Source organism: Callospermophilus lateralis, chromosome 17 (assembly GCF_048772815.1).
Source record: "Callospermophilus lateralis isolate mCalLat2 chromosome 17, mCalLat2.hap1, whole genome shotgun sequence".
NCBI classification, from domain to species: Eukaryota; Metazoa; Chordata; class Mammalia; order Rodentia; family Sciuridae; genus Callospermophilus; species Callospermophilus lateralis.
Genome location: NC_135321.1, coordinates 20,028,929 through 20,054,172, shown reverse-complemented (window position 1 = coordinate 20,054,172; position 25,244 = coordinate 20,028,929). Strand labels below are relative to the sequence as shown.

Sequence of the window (25,244 nt, the reverse complement as noted above, 5' to 3'; positions counted from 1 at the left end):
GTGGTGCTGAGAATCGAACCTAGTGCCTCACACATACCAGGCAAGTGCGCTACCACTAAGCCAGAGCCCAAGCCCCCTATTTTAATTTCTTCAGAAATAAAGTTGATAATAAACTCTATGCAAATGGACTGGGGTTGTGGCTCAGTGGTAGAGCACTTCTCTAACGTGTGTGAGGCACTGGGTTCGATTCTCAACACTGCATATGAATGAATGAATAAATTCCAAGCAATCAAGGCATATGACTAGAACTCTGAGCTGTTTTATACCCTTGCAAAGGGAATTACTTTAAAACCCAAGAGCTTTCCAATATAAATCTAGCTAGACTCATGCAATTAGAAATATTTTTATGTCAACTTTTTATAGATTTAGAAAAAAACAAAATACAAATAGAAAACATATTTTTATATTTTGTGATTCAAAAGTGCCATCTGCTGGTTTTGTCTAGGAATAATACTCCAGTAAAATTTTGATTTACATTCAGAAGATGGGAACAGTGAAGTATACATATTGTCATATTTCTGAAGCAAATATACTATAGCATCATTGTCATCATTAGGTATCCTTAAATAATGATACTAAAGTTCCTAAATACTAGACAAGAATTTCTTTGAGGTTTTACTACCCAAAATAGTTTTGTTTCTCCTGAACAATGGTTTGCTCATACTATCAATCTAAGTTAGATGCTTTCCCCTTTTACTATTTGCTACTAAAAACCTAATTTGTGGTCCAGTCTTAGAAACAGTAAAAGATGTTAACAGAGGCAACTGTGTCCCCTTATTCCTGGCTCTTATTCTTTACCCATTGCTCAGCTTTCTTATGTGCTTCTCTTCTTGCTCTATTGTGTGTTTGTGTGTTTATGGTGTCTGTCTTTGGAGGCACCTTAAGTATTTACTGAAACAAAGTGAAATAAGTAAATAAATCTCTAAATATAACGTAAGTGAGGTAAACACAATCAAGATAACTAAATCATACTTTGAAAAGAAAACTTAGCTTAAAGCAATATGGCTATCATTTGCTTTAGAGAGATCTTTTGTTTGCAAATAAACCAACGCAGGAAGCAATCATAAAAGGTATTACTCAATGAATAAACTGAGAGAACAGGGAACTAAAATTCAGAAGCCCAAACTGCAAAACTGTAAAGATGATGTGTAAAGAAAATAATTGTTCTGAAAGCTGTCCTTTGGACATGGTCATGATGGTCCCCCTTCCACCTTTTACAAGCATGTATTTATTATAAAAATATTTTATCATCATCTTCCATTACTTTCAGAAAAGCTCTGGGAAGGAAGGAAGAAAGGAAGGGAGGGAAGGAAGGAGGGAAGGACAGACGAAGGATTTTCTAGTGAGTGAATTCACTTGAAATTTGAGGATCCTTTTTCTAAATGCTTGGGACCAGAAGTATTTCAGACTTTTGTTTGACTTTAGAGTATCTGAATATGCATATTAAGATATCTTGGGGGTGGAACCCACACCCAAACACAAAATTCATTTGTGTTTTATGTATTAACTTAAATACACAATCTGAAAGTAATTTTACACAATATTTTTTAATAACCTTGTGCATAAAATAAGGTTTCCTGGTATGGAATTTTTCAATGTGGCCTCATGGTAGAGCTCAGAAAGTTTCAGACTTTGAAGTACTTTAGATTTTAGATTTTTGGATTGGGATGCTCAACCTGTACTATGTGTGACACTGAACCTAATGGGCTATATAAAATTTATCCACAGGCAAAAATCAAGCTTTATGGGTTATGATAAACTGAATTACCTAATGTCTTCATCTGTGACAATGAAAGCTTTGCAGAGGGGCTGAGATGTGTTAAGCCAAACAGCGGGGTTCTTTTCCACAGCAGCAGAGACTTGTCCTGTGATTGGTGCGGAGCTTGTGTGCAAAGCACTAGCAACAGCAGATAAAAGGGTCTCATCATTACTACCCGGACCAACTCCTGCAATCAGAAAGAAGCAATACTTAAAATTTTCAATGTGACAAGCAAACCTTATGTGACCTGAAACAATCAACATTTTTGTGTTCATGTAGGGTCATATGTTTAAAGTCAACATGAACCAAAACAGCAAAAAATGATATCACAAGCAACTAACATAAAAGACATAATAACAAAATAGTATAGCATTTCAATAAAACTTTTAAAATACATTTTCTAAGGTTTTAAACTTACATTTCATCAAGTAAAGTCAATTATATGAATAATCTAAATCCTTTATAAAGGCATTAGATTATGCTCAAGTATCCCTATTAATGTACCCGGAATAGTCCCTCCTTATAGCTTTTAAAATTAATTTCTAGTAATATCCCAAAATTTATCTTCCTTGTTTCAGGACTTTGAAGGAAAAGTCAAAGCAAGCATGCTGTACTTGCAGCTTTAACATCTTTTTCAAATGCCAATCTATCCAGATTAATAGAATGAATGACTGCACACAGCAAAATTAAAATGAATTGCTTGAAGTTCTAAGATAGTTCAACTAATTAAAACAATAATTCCCAAGAACACAAAGAGACAAAAGTCAAACTATAAATTATGAGAATTTCTGAGTAATCCACAATCAAGACTCAGATGCTGAAATTCTAATACTGGAAGGATAAAGATTCTCTAGAACATAGAGTTGCCATGTGATATGACAGGTAGATTGGCAACTGAGTTCTCCACCTCACATTCCACTAGCTGCCAAAACTGAACCAGAGTGCACATTCTCCCACTGCTACTTACAGCAACAGCTTGTAGAGGGAGGGGCAGAAAAAGAGCTTAGTTTTTCTTTTGATAAGAGGAAGAGAGAAAGAACAAATGTTGGGCCCAATGCTGCTAGAAGCTGGAAGTTTGGGAAATCCTATTGTTCATTTGCACTCAGTACTAAACACACACAGCACATGCATTAAATTAGATGACAAAACCCAATCTAGAGCCAAAGCTTTTATATAGAAAAAAAATCTAAAGTAATATACTCCATAGAGGCATCCCTACAACGTACAAGTCTCTTATGTATGTCCTCCCTGGGTTTACTACCACACAAGGGGTATGCCATCCAGCTAGACACACATGATCCCTGAGCCACATCCTCGGCCCTGTTTTGTATTTTATTTAATGACAGGGTTTCACTGAGTTACTTAGCACCTCGGTTTTGCTGAGGCTGGCTTTAAACTTGAGATCCTCCTGCCTCAGCCTCCCAAGCCGCTGGGATTACAGGCCTGCGTCACCATGCCTGGTGAAATTGTTCAATTCTGAATCCAAAGCATCTAACACAGTGCCTGGCACACAGTAGGTACTTAATAAATATCTGCTCAACTAAACTTAGATAATACCTTGAAGACCTTTAGGTAGTTCCATGGTTTTTATAATTTGTTCTGTTACATCTGATGCACTAAGTCCTTGTAGCCTCTTCTCCCAGAAAAGCTGTAAGGCAAAATATCACTGTTAATAGATACATTCTTGAGACAAGAAAGTAGCGCATCGATGCTGTTGGATAATGAAATTTAAATCATGTCAATAGTTTCCTATAATTTTCTCATTTTTTCCTTACAACAAGCTAAATAATACTCTAAACATGAATTATTTCAACACATCATAACTCTTTCAGATCAATATTACTCAACCTATTTATTTGTTAAATTAAATAGATCATTATACCCTATGTATACTTCTTTATAAGGTATTTTCCAAATAATATAATTTCAATTTTTTAAAAACTCATTTGGCATGAAATTTTTATGTTAAAACTTATCAGGGAAAAAAACCACAAATAATATTATGTATTAGCCCCTTAGTCCAATACATTAGGGGAAGAGCTACTGCACATAGATAATTTTCCTAAGACCTGATGTTTATTTAGCCCTTTAGCATACTTAACAGAAAAAAAGACACTTTTTTTATGGCTAAAATGTCTAGGTACCACCTTGGTTTTACACTGGATATCACATTTGGGAGTCACTTTCTCCTTGCTGCACAGGGCCTGAGTCACTATAGTCACTCAGTGGCCCCAGGCCATTATTCTGAGCAGCAGGAAGCATACTGAAAGGCTATTCCTGCCTCAGTGGGCTACTGAGATATACACTGCTTATTCAAAGATTAATTGATCCCTGACAGTCATGCTCTTTTATTTATATCCTTTTTATATTTTAGTATTTTCCCTGTTGGCTATTATTTCTCACCCATGTCATTCATCTATTCAGCATATATTTATTGAGTTCCTACTATGTACTGTGCTTGTCCTGTGGATGCATAGTTAGTAAGACAGATTTTGGCCTCGTCTTTGAGCCTTATTTCTTTTCTAGTCTGCTTCATAATTTTCGTATTTATAGCAAAGAAAAAAAGTCAATAGGACTCTCCACCTTTAATCTTGGATACCAGGGCCTTCCACATAGTTGGTACTGAAAAAATATTTGGGTTAATGACTGAAAATGGGAACAACTGGACTCAGACTGAGGATGTGAAGGACACACACAAAGCTATGTCGAAATCCAAGTTTCAACCACAAAATATATGACCTTAAATGTATTCTATAACCTTTTCAGAAGCTTCAATTTCCTCCTCTGCAAATGTGGGAGCAATGGTTGCTACATCCAATTAGTGTGTTGATTAAATATGGCAATACATATATATATATATGAAGCACCTGTCCTAAAAGAGGCATAAGGCTCAGTGTATTACTTTAAACAAATTGTGCCCACTCTCAGAGCTTTGGGGGCTATATTCTGAATTCTGTGTACAGGTAAAGTATCAGATGACCGCCCTCCAGACACAGCAGAAGATAAGGTAGTACAACTCTATTTATGACAGAAATGTAACAGAATGCCTCTCTCTTCTGAAGACCTTCTTGGCACTTGGTAACAACTCCTGGTGTTTCCTACAAATCATATCATTAGTAAAATATGTGGCCAATATGAACAAATCAACAATTATAATAATTCATAATCATAGATATCAAGTAATTAGATGAGGTTAATAACTGGTGAGTATAAATGTCCCAAGAAACCCTGCTTGATTTCTATTTACTTTGTGGCAGAAAAATATTGTGTTTGTTTTGAATATCAAAGTTATAGTAAAAAGCAAAGAAAACAAAACTCAGTTAAATTTCTAATCAGTGTATGCAGAATCCACAGATATGTATGAGTGTGTACATATACACCTACATACATAAAATCAGCTCTTTGTATCTCTGGTTTCTGCATACACTGATCCAACCAACTAGAGATCAAAATATTCAGAAAAAAAAAAGTGTCTGTACTAAATATGTACAACTTTTTTTTTTGCCATTGTTCCCTAAGTAAAATAGTTTAAGAACAATTTATATAGCATTGGTATAAGTAGCCTAGATGTAATTTTAAACATAAAGAAGGATGTGGATAGATTATATGCAATATTATACTATTTTATAAAGAAGACTTGAGCATCTATGAATTTTGGTATCAGAAGAGGATCTTAGAATCACTAAGGGACATCTTTCTGTCTCTCTCTCTTTCTCTCTCTCTTTCTCCCTCCCTCCCTCCCTCCCTCTCTGCCTGTGTATAAATTTTTTGATTTGCAAAAATAAGTTAAAACTACCAGAAAAATAAAAGTATAAGAATTATGGACAAATTTGATTGCTAATATTTTATCTAAAAATTCTAATTCCATATATTAGTAGATAATCTTTGAACCTATAATTTTTAATTAACTTTTAAATTTCTATCCATAAGAAGGAGAACAATACAAAAAGTTAGAAAGGAAATAAACCTTGGATTGACACATGGGTGTATGGACCTCAATTACATCAAGCCCTGGTTATACCACATGTCATCTGACAGTCCTCAACTATGGCTGAAATCAGAATCTGATATGCATGGACAAATTCTGTACATGTTCTTTCAATGGTAAAAGTTATCATCTCCAGAATTCAAAAGCAGAAAAATACGTTAAATGTGTATACCATGAAAATGGGTATGTGTGTGTTTGTGTGTGTGCATGTATTGTTTATCACCCAGGACGGAGGGTAATTGGAAAGGTTAGAGAAGGAAAAGAGGCTAGTTTGAGAGAACATAGTGAGTGGTTAAGGTCATTTCCTCCCTATCTTCCCACCATCCACCCACTCATTTCACTGAGAACAGAGCCTCATGAAGTAAATGTCTGTTTACATCTCAGTATGTTCCTAACTCACCACTTCTCCATCATCCATCTTCTCAGATTCTTCCCTGCTTTGTTGTTTTCAGGGTGGGGGTGGGGGTGAGGGAATTTGGGCATTTTAAAATACACTTTAAATGTACACACAGCAGGCATTATGCTGAGTGGGAAAGGCTAGTTTTTTCCATACCATGTGATTCAATTGATAACAAAAGACAAAGCTATGGGGTACCAGGGCCTAGGGTTTGGGGTGGAGGACAGTCTGGCAACAAAGGTCAGCACAGGTACTTCTTTGGAGTACTAGAATAACTCTTTGGTTTTTAGTAAACACAAACTTCATCTGGCTAATCCCATCTCCTTTCCACCAGACCTACTTCACTCTATCACCCCAACCCCCTTTCTATCCAGTTTCCACTGAACCTACTCTAAAAGCTAATCAGGTCCTCTCCCCACATTCTATAATCCTTTTTCATTATCTTCAGCCACTTCATAGCCTTCAATGCTCTGGAGGGAGCAGGGAAAGGAAAAGGATATCCTCTGCCTTGAGTTTAAAATTTCTCAGCCTATATATTTATGAACTCCAGGTATTTACTAGGTGTTCACCTGGAGTTCCTTCCTAACCATCCAAAGTCCAAAGACAATCATATTCAAAAGACAAATCTCCAAATCTGGACAGGTCCTGTTTACCAGGCTACCTAGTCTGTTCCCGCATACTTTATAAACACCACTGCTGTCATCAAATCCTAACCTACCTGCTGAAAAACTGACTTCACCTGCCTAATCCCATGGTTTTCTCAGCTTAATCTTGCTGTGAGATGTGACACCAAATAATCACTAACTATAACGCTTCAAAGTGATTCAATATTTGGAGAAAGTCCCTACACACGCAATCATCCTCCATTATTCCATGCCTCTCTAATCCCCACAACTTACTTTAACATGCTGCTACCCTCCAGCCTATCAGAAAATTGGATAGCACCCACATGTGGATCACATTTTATTATTATTTTTTTAATGTAGTGTTGGAAATTGAATCCAGGACCTCACGTATGCTAGACAAGCATCCTACCACTGAGCTCCAGCCCTGAATTAATTACCTTTATGGCTTGGGCAACCCTCTATCCAAGAACCCAGTTGAATAAGGGAGAAGCATAGGATGGGATTAATACCACCAAAGTGCCTCAATGGTCAGCAGGGGTGCAATGTAACTTTGAAGAAAACATGAGCTCCTCTCTGTATCTTTTTTCTCTCACAGCTCTCCTTACTTGGTAAGTACACTAAGATATCAGTGGGAGCACAATACATGTACTTAGCCTCCCTGAAGATAAGCAGGAGGTGTGTCACAAAAGTTGCTTCTTTAGTGAGATAAGTGAGCAAATACGTTTACTGGAAGTACAACTAACACAGGACTATAATTGTAGCATTTTTGCCTTTTAATTGCTTTTTATTTAACTCGAGTTTTGGCGGATTTGTTTACTTGTTTTTTTGAAGGATATTCAAGAACATGATAAAGAAGAACCAGGAATCACAGAAACACTCCTCACCAACACCCACTCTTATTCTGATGCTATGAATTTAATCTGAACAGACTTTTTTTTTCAAAATTAGAGGATGATTTATAAGGAAAAAGTAATTAAAAGATCAAATCAAGTTCAATAAATATTTTTGTGTGTGCCCTTTATATGCAAAGTATTTTGCTGAATACTGGAGGTGGCTGTTGTTAGGACACTGCTGCCCTCCAGGAACTTTCAAGTGGCTGGAAAACAAGCAAAACTCTTCAAGGCAGACTGCAACAACTGCAATCAGGAAGACAAATTAACCTTGACTTGCAAAAATTTGGAAAACTAAAGCCTCTGGAAAGAGGTAGCTCTTGAAAAATACGTAATATTCTGTAAGCATGCAGAAAATGAAAGACTATTCCTATTATGTAAGCAAAGACCAGTGTTTCTAAATTATTTCATACAGAACAGTAACCAAGATGGCTTACTTAACTGCATGTCTGAAGCCTTGCCCTGTGTCTGGGATTAATTAGTTTCATTTCACTTTTTTTCTTTTAACAAGTATTTTAGGAGATTCTGATGCAGATACAAGGATCCCAGTTTGAGTAAGACTGGCCTGGGAAGAATGAAAAATAATGCACACAGAGAAGTGGTATCAGTGATCACCAAATCTCCAAGTTTTAATCCTAATTATGAGAGAATATAATATAAATAATTTATATAAGTGTGTGTGTGTGTGTGTGTGTGTGTGTGTGTGTGTATTATTCTATCATCTTCCTTGTGGAATACTGGAGCATTTCATTTGTCTTCCTATTATTTCTCTGCAGGAGGACATGTGTTAAAAAGTTTAAAAGTCTACCTAATTGTTTAGGTGTGAAGAAAGGGCTTACCCAAAGTTCTGTGGGGAGGGGAGGAGGAGGAGGAGCAGAATAAGAAGGGCAGCTACCACTTGGCCATCAGGGCTTTTTCATGAGCCTGCACTGTGTGAGAATTCAGTTACTCTTACCTATAACTTTCTGGAATATCACTCCTGTTTATAGGTAATGAAGCTTAGAAAAGTTAAATAATTTATCACAACCAGACAGAAGCATAGGTGGAATTAAAATCAAGTCAGAATGATTAAACACTCCTGGCTTAACAGCAAAAACCAAAAGAACATTTACATGTTTGGCTCTGTTAGATCTTATGGTACAGGCCTCAGACCCCTTTTTTTATGACATCAAAGGCTGACAATAGAGCAATAAATGCTAAGAAAACTATCAAGTTATTCTTAATCCTTTTAAGAATAAGGATCTGTTTAAGGAACCTATGTTCAAATCCTTGCTTTGTCACTAAGTAAAAAATATCATGTAAATTGTCAATTGTAGACAATCTGTGCCAGATGCCTGCCTTCTCCTCACACAGAATCAAGAAGCCCAGCTAAAAACAGAAGCAGATTTTTAAGGAGATACTGAACTGATTTGGGATAGTTCATATGACAGAAAGCAAAAAATTGGTGTTATATGGCTGGGCACAGTGGCACACACCTATAATCCCAGCAGCCTGGGAGGCTGAGATAGGAGGATCATGAGTTCAAAGCCAGCCTCAACAATGGCGAGGCACAAAGCAACTCAGTGAGACCCTGACTCTAAATGGTGTTGTATGTATTCTCTGAAAGCTTTCTTAGACTCCACTGCAAATGCCAACCACACAAAACTCCAAATTTTTATTCAGCAGATAGAAACTAAAGATTTAGACCCCCTCTTCTAAGAAAACACTTCCAGATAAGTGACACTAACAATATTGCAAGCAAGTATTTCATAAAGTGGAAAAAGAGGGAGTGGCTTACTAAATATTTAACTGAAAATTTCTGAATTTTTGCTCTATAAGAATAGTGTGATAGATTAAGGGTTATACTAACAGCTACTTGTCATGGCCACATTGAAAAGAATCTACATCAATACATCAGTATTATTTTCATCTACCATTACAATTCAATTCAAAAAGCACTGATGTATCTGCACAGTGTTAAAAAACAATTTACTAGAGATAAAAATATTGACCTTCCATGTTTACTAATGACCTCAACTTGACAGTCATCTCCAAAGACAGACATATATGAGTAGCAGAGTGAATGGGACTGGCCTTAGACTTAGAACAAACTATGTTCAAATCCTTATTGTGTCACTAGTTTATAAACTTGAACAGCTAACTTAACCTCTATATCAATACCAGTTTCCTATCTGATGGAATGGGAAAATAAAAACAATCTCAAAGGGTTATAGAAACCAAATGAGGAAGTTTTATAAATCCTTGTACATGCCCAGTCAGAGTACTCTTTTATTTCACCTATGGCTGATAGCACATCATGGATCATACAATAACACTGAATTAGTTAAAATTAGTAAGAACAAACAATGTGTAAATAATTGACTCTGAACGGTATCAGCAAGTGAAGAATTTGAGCACATGCACATGAATCTGTCCTTCTCTCCCAGATTTTCTGCTAGGGTTTCTTGCTACTCTTAAGTATTTTATAACTCTTCCTCTTCTCCCTCTCATCCAAGCAGACTGCCTCACAAGTGGGCTCAAAGATGGTTGGGAGTACTTTGGTAGCAGTACCAGCTATATAATTTGCAAGACCGATAGAAAATAAAAATGTGAGAACCCTTGTTTAAAAAGGATTAAGAAATTTAAAAGGACAACAGCAAAGGATTAAACCAGGCACAGGGTCCTTACTTCTAAGTGAGGGGCTCGTCTAAGCACAGGCCCTCTGCAACTGCACCGTTCACATGCCTGTGAGGCTGGTGTCAGTGGTACAGGGCAACATGGAAATGAGGAAAGAACAGAGAAAGGAGGCCCTATGCTGTGCAGCAGCGCTTAGGGAAATGTTGTAATACAGGGAAAAGGATCACTGCCAAAGCTCCACAGTACTAGTAAGGAAGGAGGGAAGCCCAGGGGATGGAAAAATCATCCTGGGGAATAATGAATTGAAGCCTAGAAAAGATCAGAATTTGTTTTATTTCAAGTTCAGTGGCTAACATGAACAGCTTTTAATTAAGATTTCCCAAAGCTATAATTTTCTTGTTATTTTTAGTCTATCTATTTCCATGTTGTGATGATAGTAAAGCCCTTAGAAAAACCTCAAAAGGGCTCTGAGCTTGTTTCAAGAGCAGATGACAGGAGAGAATCAGGGAAACAGACTGTACTTCAGAGCTGCTGCTGTGCATCAAGAAGGAAAAAAAAAAAAAAAAAAAACGCTAACCAGTCCCAATGGTTTAAAGCAGGGTTTCTTAGTCTTGGCATACTGACATTTGGGAAGTAAGCTTAGCAGCCTCTTTGGTTTGCTCACATTAGATGCTAATAGCACAATCCCAATTTAACAACCAAAAAAGTGTCTGCACATTGCCTAATATTCCTGGATGTTAGGAAGCAGGAGAGGTGAAAGTAGGTCTGCTTGGGAACTGCTGGGCTGGAGAGTAACAAAGAAGACAGGAGGGTTAGACATACATAATGTCAGAGGCCAGACCTCACAACAGAAATAGGAAGGAGAGTCCTCCAATGGCATTTGCCAGCACTACAACCAGCTGTGCTCCCTACTCTGAAGACAGCCCCGTCCCAGCTCTTCCTTTTTTGGGCTCTAAGAGCCCCCTCAGTAGCCTGAACTCACTGCCAAACAAACAGGGACTGCTGGGGAACCCAGCCAACTCATCACTAAGATACACAGAATTGGGAGAAACATTTTTTCACCTTAAGTTGAAATTCAATACATTTCCTGATAAAACAATAATTATTTGTAAAATTCAGACATACTTTAAATGAGCTGGCCTAAGATGCTAGAACCATATTGTTCCTATTAGAAGATGTAAAGTTCCCAATATCTGAAATGTAAAATTTTACATCACAACCCATAAGTTAGAAAATGTCTTTATGTACATGTATATATTTGTCTATATGTACAGATTTAGAAAGAGTCTCTATTTACCATAGGTTTGGAGATTGTACACATGTGCCGGTCTGTTTTTGACTATTGAATAAAGCATAGCCCTATGTATAATGGCTATCAGTGTTCAAACGCAGGCATACCAACAAAGTGGAACTAACCAGCTGATCTTGAACGTGCCAATTTCCATAAATTCTTAGTATGTAGCTATCAGTAGGCCTCACTATTTCCAAACAAAAATCCCAGAGAAAAAGCAACTTGCCAAATAGCCATATGAAAAAGTAAAACATAATTCAGCCTTCATAAATCACCTTAAGATGCCTTTTTCCCTTTGAAACCATAATCTCCATTAGAACAAAAATAAACCGACCACATAGAACACACTGAAGTTCCACAATGAAGCTAAGTAAAATTCATTTAAAACTCATATATATCTAAACTTCTATTTCTTTTTGTTCATTTTAAACAACATAAAATGAATATTAGGTAAGCCAACAGCCTATAACTGACTCTATTGCTAACTAAAAACACCAGATGCTATGCCTAAAGGTCCTGAACCTGTATAAATATCCTCCCCACTCCTCAACTGTCCTCCTATTGCAGGGAAATAAGTATTCTGCTGTTTTGCTAAGATTTTCTCCATATCCATGCTCTTAATGTCTCCTTCCTCCTCCTGGGATTGCTTTTATTAATTCACCCAACTTCTCTTCTCACAATTTCCATCTTCCTCCTTCTTCTCCTTGGGATTCTCTTGTTAAAAAGCTAAAAACACTTGAACACTGACCACCTAAAACATGTCCTTAATTGCACTGCTTCTCTTTCAGTCCACCTCTAGCCTTTTATTACTAGTAAAAATTCTATCTACTTCCCCACCTTCCATTCATTCTCTTCCTTCCAACCCAGGTTCTGCCCCTACTATTAAATTAACATTAACCTCGATCAAGGTCCCAGTAACCTTCTCATTACCAACTCTAATTCCTGAGTCAAGCCTCCTCTGTCCTACTTCACTTCTGCATTCACCTGCTATGAAGAGACTTAATGAAATTCTGCCTCTCAGGTGGTTCTTTTTATATTTCACTATTCTCTGCTGCTGTTAAGCCATAAAGTTGAACATAGCATAATAATTATCAGAGAAATAAGACTATAAACATTTTTACTTTTCTAATAAAAAATATCTAAAATGCATAATATAACTTTGTAAAACAAAAGAAACAAAAGTAGCCTTAAAAATCTCATTAAGGAGTGGGGACAGAAATAGGAAAGACAGTGGAATGATTGTGACATAACTTTCCTATGCACATGTATGAATACACCATAGTGAATCTCCACATCATGTATAACCACAAGACTGGAATACTAATTAGAATAAGAAAAAGAACACAATTTAATTAATTTTTTTTAATCTCATTAGGAGTTTTACTCTGCATAGTCTCTATGTTTGTGTCAAGATAGACAAAGATGCCAACACAGTTGTTAGCACAGCAACTACACATAGCATAGATGCTAACATAGTTTGCTCTCAAATATTAGTGGGATACGTTTGTGATTCAATAGAGTAAGTACAGTATGATAGAAAGAGCACTAGTTTGGCAGTTAAAATACTTTGGTCCTGGCGCAACCATTAAATAGCTTTGTTGTCTTAGGCAAGTCATCTAATCTGTCTGGATATATTTCCACTAGTAAACTAGAAATACTAGTAAATATTGCATCTATCACTGAAAATTATCAAAACACTGATAAATTATGAGGAAGTTGTTTGAAAATACAAATTTTATTAAGATGCTAGGAATATTTTCTAATACTAGTATTATATAGATTCAATGAATATCTTTTTCATTTTCATAAGGAAATTACTAGATCTAATCAAACAATAAAGGATCTTGGGCCCACAGATGTAATTCCATAGTAGAACACTTGTCTTAGCATACACAAGGACTTGAGTTTCATCCCCAGCTATATAGGAGAAAAAAAGAATAAAGGATCTTGTCACATTCTTGTAGACAAAAGCAAAATCCAGAAAATGTACATTTTACATTCACTGACTCTTGAAAAAGTTAAATATGTAAGACAGTAGGTTAGGGTTATGTAAATGAATGTTGTTTCTGCCCAGAGGGAATTCACTGTCCACTTTATAAACTGCTCTATTTCAGATCAACCTCAAATAATATTTTAGCCATCTAGTTATGGTCAGTAAAACCAACTCAAATACCATGGACTGCAAACATCAAGGTCAAACATGAGCAACCCTTTATTTTGTGTTGGTGTCCTACAAAGAAAGGGCTAGATAATGACAAGAAAATTATCATGTAAACCAAAGCAAAGCTTGATTCATGTGGCTGTGCAAATTACAACGTGATCTCTTATTAAGACAAAAGGTAACAATTTAAACTAAAGAGATGGAGGAATAAGCAAAAGGCAAAAGTCAGGGTTGATGAAGATGAAGGAGCAGTAACCACCTGCTATAGCTATTTGTCCAAATTTCACCATGAATACTCTGTAACTTACATGTAGTGGCATATGAGTCAAATGCCTGAAAAGGTACAATTATCCTAAGATGCCCATGGTATATATAATTCACAGTCCCTAAATTTATCATGTGCTACTCCCTAGGAAATATTTCAATAACTTTTTTTTAACATATAAGTTACATCAGGAGGTAAGTATGTGTCATCTGTCTTTTCATTTACTTGTAACTTGCCAGCATACTTGGAACTATTTGTTCAGTGTGTGTTTTCTTTATTAGATTCAAAGTTTTGTGAGGGTAGGGTGCAGGTCTGACTTCTCTGTTTATATAGGATCTGTAATATAATCAGCAATGTATGCTATAGATTTATTTCAAAACCCACTCATCTTCAGGAACTTCAAAATACATAGTGAATGGGGAAAAACTGAAAGCATTTCCTTTAAAATCCAGAACAAGACAAGGAATTCCACTCTCAGCATTCCTATTTAGTATAGTGCTAGAAATTCCAGTCAGAGCAATTAGGCCAAAGAAGGAAGTAAAAGGGATAAAAAAAAAAAAAAAATAGGAAAAGAATAAGTCAAATTATCACTATTTAGGTAATAAACAAACTCAACAAAGTAGCAGGTTATGAAATCAATATACAAAAATCATAGCTTTTCTATATACCAATAATGAATCTTCAAGAAAGAAATTTTAAAAAAGTTTCATTCACAATAACCTCAGAAAAACAAAATACCTAGGAATAAATTTAACCCAGGAGATGAAAGACTTCTACAATGAAAACTACAGACATTTAAGAAAGAAACTGAAAAAGACACAAGATGAAAGGACAGAGGTTCGTGGATAGGCAGAATGAACATTGTTAAAATGGCCATACTAGCAAAAGCAATATATGGATTCAATGCAATCTCTGTCAAAATACCAATGACATTTTTCACAGAACTAGAGAAAAACAGTCCTAAAATTCATTTGGAAGAATTTTAAGCCAAAAAAGCAATGCTAGAGGCATCACAGTATCTGGCTTCTAACTGTAATATAGCTATGGCAACAAAAACTACACAATACTGGCATAAAAACAGAGACACAGACTAATGGTACAGAATAGAAGACACAGAGACAAACCCACTCAGACACATCATCTTGTCAAGGGACAAGAGTGCTAAAAACATACATTGGAGAAAAGATAGTCTTTTAAACAAATGGTGCTGGGGAAACTGGTTATCCACATGTAGAAAAATGAAATTAGAACATTATCTCTCACACTGCACAAAAATCAACTCAAAATGTATCAAAGACCTAGGAATTAAATTAGAACCTATGCAACCTTACAAGAAAATGAAGGTCAACACTCCAATCTATAGGCAGAGGCAAAGATTTTCTCAATAGAACTACAAAGCAGGAAATATTGCCAAAGCAAACAAATGGGATGGCATCAAAATACAAGTTTCTGCATAGCAAAGAAAACAGAATGTGAAGAGAGAACCTACAGAATGGGAGGAAAAATCTTTGTGAGTTATTCTTTTGACAAGGATTAATATCCAAAATATACAAAGAATTCAAAAATCCAAACAACCTAGTTATTAAGTTCATATATTTAAACAAATATATGAAAAAAGGTTGAAAATCAACAGAAATTAGGAACATGCAAATCAAAACTACACTGAGATTTCATCTCGCTCCAGTCAGAATGGCAGACATCAAAAATACAGACAGTAATACAAGCTGGAGGGGATGTGGATAAAAAGGAACCCTTTTACACTGTTGGTGGGATTGTAAATTAGTACAACTACTATGGAAATCCGTGCAGAGGTTCCTCAAAACAGTAGGAATGAGGCAGATTCAAGATGGCAGGCCAAAGGAAGGTAGCATTCTGTGTCACTCTGTGACCCAGGTCTCAACTAGTTGGAATACTGCTTTACTGAGAGCAGTAGAGGACCCCTCCAACACTGATCCTGCGCAGGAATCACAGCCTCCGTGCTGGTGGGGGGCGAGGGGGCGGGACCTCAGCCTTAGGAAAGGACTCCTGACTACTTGCCCATGCAGGTCTTGCAGGTGCCTTAGCGGGACCACCGGCATCAGCGCTGGCACAGAATTTCCAGATACTGCTCCCATGAAGGACACTCAACTGCTACCCACACAGAAACTGCGACCACCATTCCTGTGTGGACCCCATCTACTAACATGGGGTTCCTCTGGTTGCCTCCATCTTGGGACTGGGCAGCTACTGCCAGAGTCCCCTACTCATGGTAGCCTGCCTTGCACCTGGGGATATCACAGCCATCGCTTGGCTCCCCCTACCCAACCCGACCCCCCATCAGTGAAAGCCACTGCTTCCATCTTGGGTCACCTCAATCACCATCTTTAGTCAGACAACTACCAGCTTGGAACACCAGAGAGCCAGGTACCCATATTTTCTAATTCACCCCAATCCCCAGCAGCTGCTAACTCAGCAGAGTGACTGCCCAATTCCAAACAGCCCTCCACGACAGGTGTACAGCCACCAGAGTGCAACACACATGACCCCCCAGGGAGAAAGGTTTTCCTGATTAGGAAGTGGAAAGGGAGAGTGAGGGAGATACACTTTAGAGATTAACTTAGAGGGCAGGAACTGTGAGGTCTACAGGCAAGACGAGGAAATAAGACTCACATCACACAGGACCATCACAGGACCAGACCCCAAAAGGAGATCCTATCCTTGAGGTGCAATCTCGCAATGGGACCAGCGGGTGCCATACCCCACTTCCAGAAGCCCTGCACCCAAGACCAACCCTCACATTCTGGTAAGCCCCACCATCCTGAGGGTGGAGATACCAACTAAAACAGACAACCCCACCTATTGGATGAGAAGGGAAGCAGGAAAGATAGTGATCTCCGACCAAACAATCCTTGTTTTTTCCTCTGAGATCTGTTTTTCTTTCTTCTCCCTCTCTATTCTCCCGCCCTCACATCCCCAACACATGTGAAACAAAGTACTCTGCACGAATTAGGATACTGAGGAGTGAGACAACTGAATAGTATATTACAGTTGTATATATATTTTTCCTTCTTTGTATTTTTCTAATTTTTACTATTTTTACATTTTTTATTTTTCTTAATAAATGCGTGTTTGTCCTATGTACTCTACTAGTAGTCTTCCCTTTTACTTGTCTACTCAAATTACAACCTCTCTATTCTCCTGCTACTATCCCTCTTTTTTACATTTCTCTTTCACACTTTCTTGTTGTGAGGTTTTCCTCACCTCCTACCTCCTCAGCATATCTTCCTACACTTCACCCCCGGTTCTTTGTCCACCAACCAAAACTGTAAACCTTTTTACAAACCTATTGATTATACTGTAGACAATAATTAAGTTCATCATTTCTTTACATTGTGACCAAACTGCAAATAATCCAAATAGTCTTAATAATAACTATGTGGTTTTAGGTGGTATTTTGCTTATATTGGGATCTGTTAACATTGTCCTTCCCCTCAAAGGTGAGGTATTAGAACCCTATGGGGGCACTAAAAGCCAATAGGGTAAAAACAGTAAAACCTCAGATCCACAGAGCTAGAAAGGAAGAAACAAAAGCAATATGAAAAGAGCAGGAATGAAACCCCCATATGATCCAGCTATACCAACCACTCCTTGGTATTTATCCTATAGCATTAAAGTCATTATACTACAGTGATACATGCACACCGATTATTACAGCAGCATATTTCATAACAGTTAAACTATAGAACTAGCCTAGGTGTCTACAACAAACGAATGGATAGAAAAAACATGGTACATATACACAATGGAATTTTATTCAGCCATAAAGAAAATGATTAATAGTTTCATGTAGTTTATTTCATTTGTAGGAGAACATTATGGCAAAATAAGACAGATTCAGAAGGTCAAGGATTGTAAGTTTTCTCTAATATGTAGACACTAGGGAGGAAAAAGGAAAATAAAGTGGGGGAGCACATCAGGAAGGAAGATTAGTAGAGTAAAACAAAGGGACAGAAGGAAGGAGGAAGAGGAAATACTGGGGAATGATATTGGCCAAATATTCTTGTTATATTGTGTGCATGCACAAACATGTAACAACTAATCCCATCAATGTGTACAACTATAACTCACCTATAAGATATGGAAAGAAAAATTATTTCTAATTAGCAAAAGATAATTAGAAAATAAAAATTGTATAACTTTACCATTTATAGTAACACCAAAAACATCAAATATCTAGGAGTCAATTAAAATGTCTAAGATCACTACATTGCAAAGTATAAAATCTTAATAGACCAAAATTTGTAGATTGGTAAGTACAAGACTTTATGCTATAAAAAATATTATCTCTCCCCAATTAGTCTAGATTTAAATCCTAGCAGGTTTTGTAGAAAAGTGAATGAACTGAGTCTGAAATTTATGTGAAATGCAGACAGACCAGTATAATCAAGATAATCTTGAATCAGAACAGCAAAGCTTCAAAACTTATGGTACCATATATTTACACTTTTTTGTAAAGCAAGAGTACGATGGTAAATTATTTAAAAAATACAAACTAATAGAATACAGCAGAAGAGAAGCAAAAGAGATTAACATGTACAAATAGATTAAAAGAAAAGAACATGGAGTCTAAAAATTGATTTTCACATATTTAAACACTTCATCTATGACAAAGTTAACAATATAAAGCAAAGGATTCAATAAATAGTTCTGGGTCTGTTAGATACTTTTACAGAAAAAATAAATAAGTCTACCTTACATCAAAACCAAAGGTCAATTCCAGATAGACTGTGGATCTAAATGTAAAACAAGTGTCAGAAGATAACATAAGGGAATATATTGATAATCTTGGAATAATCACACATTTCTTAAATGTGTCACAGAAAAACAAAAGAAGAGATTGATAAAATATGTTCTTTACTTTTTGCAAATCCTCATCACAACACTGCATACAAAAATGTGTAAAAAAAAAAAAAAAAAAGGAAACAGCTCACTGAAGTTTTACAAATAAACATGCCTGTGTAACTACCACCCAAATCAGAAAATAGAATTTCAGTAGCGCCCAGAAGTCCCCACACCCTCCCAGTCTCTGTCCCACCTCTCAACTTGCTTCAAATTATGATGTCATATTTACAAAAAAAAAAAGAGCATTAAGTAAAAAGATAATCTGCAAATTGGGAGCAAGCATTATGACTCATAGCCAAACTATACAGAGAACTCCCACAATCAATGAGAAAAAAGACAAATAATCTAATAGAACAATGCATGAAAGACTTGAACAGGATTTCATAAAAAAAGGGACCTCTAGACGATCAATTACACATATAATTAGTTATTAGTAGCATTAGTTACCAAGAAACTGCAAGCTAAAACAGCAAAGAAATATCCCAAAACACATATTAGAATATTTAAAATTTTAAAGACCGAGAGTTTGGACATGAAGCATTCCCCAAAGACTCATGTGCTGAAGGCTTGTCCTCAATACAAGCAATGTTCAGAGGTGGGATTTTAGGGAAATGACTGGATCATGAAGGCTCTGACCCTTCAATAGATTAATCTACTAATGGATTGATGGCATTATGGGAGGTACTGAAAATATGAAGAAGTGGGGCCAAGTTGGAGGAAGTAGATCATTAGTAGGTCATGCCCTGGAAGGCTATCTCATGTGCTTGACCGTTTTCTCTCTCTCCTGCTATGCCCTTTTGGCATGATGCTCTGCTTCACCCCAGGCCCAAAGCAATGGAGCCACCCGACCTTGGACTGAAACTGTGAGCCAAAATAAATCTTTCCTCCTGAAAGTTGTTTTTCTCAGATGTTTGTCACAATGACAAAAGGCTAACACAAAGATTGATGACAACAGACAATAGTAAGACTGACAAAAATCTGAAACAAATGAATACTGCTGATAGAAGTATAAATTCACATAATCACTTGAAAAACTGGTAGTATCTAACATAGTTGAACATAACAATTCTAATTCCAGGTGTAAATCCAAAACAATGGGTTTTTCACTGAAGCAATGTCCTAACAGCCAACAAGACAGACAGAACCCAAAACAAACAGTCAATGGAGGGAGTAGGAAATAAACCTAACATCGAATAAAACATCTCTACAATTAATATAAAAAAGAGTTAAGAGTTCATGTTGAAGGCTGGGGTGTGGCTCAGAGGTAGAGTGTGCGCCTAGCATATGCAAGGCCCTGGGTTCGATCCTCGGCACCATGTAAAAATAAATAAATTAATAAAGGTATTGTGTCCAACTACAACTAAAAAAGAAATATTTTTTTAAAAAAAGAGTTCATGTTGCATTCATGAAGAAAGAACAACATAGCATAATTTTACACATAAAGACCATGAAAAAGTCATCTGAAATTTAAAATATAAATCATTAAAATAAAAAAAATATGAATAACTAGAAATTAAAAATCAAGATAATATTCCAGAAAGTAAAACAAGATGGAAAAATACAAAAGCAGACAGGCAAATTAGAGAAAATTCTAAAATGATTACTACCCAATCACACAAAAAAAAGAATGGAAAGTTGAGGAGTTCAAGGGAGAAGGGAATTATGGAAGACAAGAATATTGCCCAAACAAAGGACAGGAGTCATCCATATTACCCACTAAAACACTGAATGAAAAAAGACCTACAGTACACACACCATCAAATTTTTTTAAATCATAAATATACTAACCAATCTGAGAGAGGGGAAAACAAGCCATAGGAGAAAAAAGATTTGGCATGGCAGTATATTTCCCTTCAGCAACCCTGAAGGTACGGGACAATGAAGCAAGGCCTTGAGAACTCCAGGGAAAATGATTTTCCACTAGACTCCCATCTCTAGACAAACTTGATTGTCCAAGTAAAATAAAGTCATTTTAATGTGCACATTCTCAAAACTTTGCCTCCATTACATTTTATTAGTAAGGTACTGGAAGGTATATTACTGATTTAGGAAATAGACCAAGAAGGAGGAAGACAGAAATCCAGAAAACAAACTCCAACACAGAAGCTCAGCAAAAGCAAATCCAGAGCTACAGCTGTATAACAAGACCAGAGAAGGAATCCAGACTGGAGTCGGAGCTAAGATGACCCCAAAAAAAGTATAAGGAGGAATCTCATGGACTTCAGCATATAGAATATATCGTTGATGGCAGGTGGCAGAAATTTTAAAGCACCAAGAAAGATTTACTGTAATTATATAGAAAACCTAGCATAGAATTAAGATTACAAACAACAACAAAGAATCATGAGTGAAAGGAGTGGTGATGACAGGGCTTCACTTTCCCTACCCACGAATATTCTCAGTTACTAGAATATAAGCCCTGATTATTTAACCTAGATCTAAAACTGAGATATAACTATGTGAGGAGCATGACAGCAGAGAGAGAAAACCAGATACAAATCTACCATTGCAGGATGTCAAGAAATAATGCCTAGAATTTAAAAATTAACAGATACAGCCTAATAAATGTATCATTTAGAATTATAGAGGTAACTGCTAAGGCATATAATAACTAAGAATAAATGCTCTGAGGAAGGACTAAGAAGACATAAAAAATTGAAATAGTATACTACTGCTGTGAGAAATAAAAGTTTTTCCAATACTACTTAATTTTTTCACTATATTACTTTTTCTCAGAGAAATACAAATTTTTAAAAATTCATGCATTCTTCCACGATAGTCATCATTTTTAAATGGATTAGAAAAATACAGGATGATTAGAGGTGACAATGAATGAATATACTATGGATGACTTAATTTTAAAAAATACACATATAATGCTTCCATTTCAACGCTTACCTTCATAAAGCATTACATTATATTTCAAAACACCCTCCCCCCTTGGACTCCAGGGAACTTGAGAACTCCATCTCTTATAATTGGATATCCAACAATTAGTTTAAGAGTATAAATTTTTTAATACTGAAATTCTTATTTTATTATATTTTAAAAATATTCTTGAGGCAGGAGGATCACAAGTTTGAGGCAAGACTCAGCAACTTAGCAAGGCCCTAACCAAATCAGTGAGACCCTTCTCAAAAAAATAAAAAGGAATGGACACATGTGTCAGTGATAAAGTGCCTCTGGGTTCAATCCCCAGTACCAAAACAAAACAAAAACTGAGTGACCCTGACATATCTGCATGTTCCTGTCAAAAACAATAACATCAATTGTTCTTGCAGTCAACTCTTCATCTGGCCGAGTCAGCTATCTAAGATCCTTCATAAACAGTTAATCAACTAACATATTTTGTCAATTTCACCACCATGAAACAAGCCTTATAATTTATGCTTTAATTTAACTTCCTAGAAGAGGGTTTTTTTTTAAATGATCTTCTAGCCCCTAAGTAAGGCCTCATACATACAATAGCCAAAATAAGACTTGTGTCTAGAAGGCTCTCCCCACACTTCTGCTTTTGAATATCATACACTCTCTCATTCTTCCATTTTCCTCTGCATATATCACAACATGATACACTATAAATGCATTTGTTTGTTTGTCTCTCTCTCTTTCTATTACAATAAATGTCAAGTTCCATGAGAGCAGGGACTTTGTTCATTACAGTATCCCCATTGCTTAGAAAAGTGCCTGACACAAGTGGAAGGCACAGTGACCGATGATTGGATAAATGAATAAATTCATTCATTAATTCAATTCAATTAATTCAAGAAATACATATGAACACTGATATAATGAAGAGACTGTCCACAAAGAAATGAATAACTATAATACAACTATAATCAGAAAAGGAAAAAGAAGAAACACTGAGGAAGGTCTCCAAATCAGACTTGACAACAAAAGTTTTCTAAACAGAAATGACATTTAAATTCAGGCTGAGAGATGAAAAGGAAACAGCCAGTTGAAGATGGAAAATAGAACAGCATGAAATATAATCATGTTATGTAAGGACGAGAGGTGGGGATGAATAACACATTCAAAAAGCTGAACCAGAGAAGAAAGTGAAGTCAGACAGGTAAACAAAAGCCAAATCAAGAAGAGCTTAGTCATGTAAAATGTTCTGACTTTACCCTAAAATCTAACAGGAAACATCAGGGGTTTTCAACAGAACATTACTATTAGAGCATCGTGTCAGAAGAGCAACTTGCTGCAATATGAAGAATGAAGGAAGACAGGATAAAATGTTAGTTACCTGGTATAGGGATGGAACAAAGGAACATTCAGGAGGAAGGATCAATAGGACTCACAGAAAGTAGCATGAAAAGATGCAAAGAATCAAGGATCACAGTCAGGTTTCTGGGTAGGGCCAGAACAAAGTAGTGAACAGAGTACTTTTACTGGAATAAAGCACAAAGGTTTAATAAGATGCCGAAGGAGTTTAGGAAGATGAATTAGAGGTATGGTGATACTTCCAAAGTACGTCTGTTCTTCCCTAGCTGCCCCCCATCCCACCCCTTATTGTGAATTAGCATCTGCATACCAGAGAAAACATTTGACAGCAATCTTGGCAGGTGGACTAATAGCAATAACTCAAACTCAGGATAAAGACACAGATTAGGTATCACTAACAAACAGGTGGTAACCAAAGCATAATACAGTCACTCAGCCACATCAATGTTTATAGCAGATCAATTCACAATAGCTAAACTATGGAACCATCTAGGTACCCTTCAACAGATGAAGAATAAAGAAAATATGGTATATATACAAAATAGAATATTACTCAGCCTTAAAGAAGAATGAAATTATGGCATTTGCCAGTAATGGACAGAGCTAGAGACTAACATGCTAAGCGAAATAAGCCAATCCCAAAGAACCAAAGACCAAATGTCTTCTCTGGTATGCAGATGCTAATTCACAATAAGGGGTGGGATGGGGGCAGCTAGGGAAGAACAAATACACTCTGGATTAGACAGAGAAGAGTAAAGGGAGGGGAGGGGTATGAGGGTAGTAGGAAGGATAGTAGAATGAATCGGACATTATTACCCGATGTGCATATATAACTAGGCAACCAGTTTAATTCTACATCACATACAACTAGAAAAATGAGAAGGTATACTCTATATATGATATGTCAAAATGCATTCTACTGTCATGTATAACTAATTAGAATAAAAAATTGAAAAAAATTGTTGTCTAAAAATTATTAAAATATTTAAAGAAAACATTTAAACAGTAAAAGAAAATATTAAGATTTTATTATAAAAATGAAAATGAGTAATTTTTTCTTTTGACTATTCCATATATTTCTCTTATAAAGAAAGCAATACCAAAAAATAAAATAAAGAAAGCAAATAACATTTTAAAAACTTCTAAAGACTGGCATTTAAAGAAACTTCAACATGAACCACCCTCAACTCCCGTAATTTCCCATAAAAACTTTTTTCCATTCAGCTTGTTCCTCCTTCTTTGCCCATTCCCTAGTAACAGCTTTCTGAAATCTACTCTCCCAAATTGGAATGTTCTCTCCGTCTCAAGTGCTTTTCCAACTTCTCTCAATCTTCCAAATCCAGCATACATCTCATCCAAACCTCCTAGCCAGCATATGTCTTATCCCAAACCTCCTAGCCACAGTCACCTCACCCTTCTTCAACACCTACAGCACTTGCCTATACCTTTTTGTGTATGTGTATGTGGTCCTAGGGATTTAACTCAGGGCCTTGTGCATGTGAGGCAAGCACTCTACCAACTGAGTTACATCCCCAACCCCACTTGCCTACACTATTTATTTGTCAATTTGTACCAGGCAGGTTCCCAACATTCCCCACAGTAATGCTTTTAAGAAGCATAGGACATGTCATGCATTTTCTATTCCCGAAGCAGCCAATTTTTCTGTCAAGAAAAAGGATTATAATACCCTTCATGGGATTCTGTACTTGAGCTGATCTATTTCTCAATAATAAACTATTAGGATAAGACTATACTGGATATCTCTTTCAAAAGTTAGAAAGAAGTAAAGGTGCTAGCTAGAAAGCCTTGATGAATAATAATTGTCTCAGTTATAACAACTATGTACTGAAATACTTCACAAACTTTTCACACACAATGTGTTTAAAGTTGCACATGGTTTTTAAATTTATCTTTCATCTGCAATGTTTCTTCTAGTATATTTTAAACTATTCTTTCTAAAAGATAAGGCTGACTTCTGGGAGGGGGTAAAGAGATATTTCATATCCTCTGGAAGAAGGATTAGAAAACAAAATAAATGGAAAAAAAATCTAAGATCAAGTGGAAGACTCAAATAAGCGTTTTTCACTGGCTTTAAATATTTACTCCTACAAAAAAAAAGTGAATATTCTTTAAGAAATATAAT

The 25,244-nt window shown here is 36.2% G+C and overlaps 1 protein-coding gene across 2 annotated transcripts in view; it reads right to left on the bottom strand.

The window, feature by feature from the left end:
* Positions 1-25,244, bottom strand: part of Mbd2 (methyl-CpG binding domain protein 2) — a 70,869-nt gene that overhangs the window by 6,908 nt on the left and 38,717 nt on the right. The window contains exons 4-5 of one of the 2 annotated variants that reach the window (XM_076836988.1): positions 3,317-3,407; positions 1,769-1,946 (exon numbers count right to left, since the gene is read on the bottom strand). In XM_076836988.1, the coding sequence (XP_076693103.1) occupies positions 1,769-1,946; positions 3,317-3,407 (269 nt within the window). Of the gene's footprint in view, positions 1-1,768; positions 1,947-3,316; positions 3,408-25,244 lie in introns of those variants that run through there. The other variant, XR_013089034.1, reaches the window with a different exon arrangement.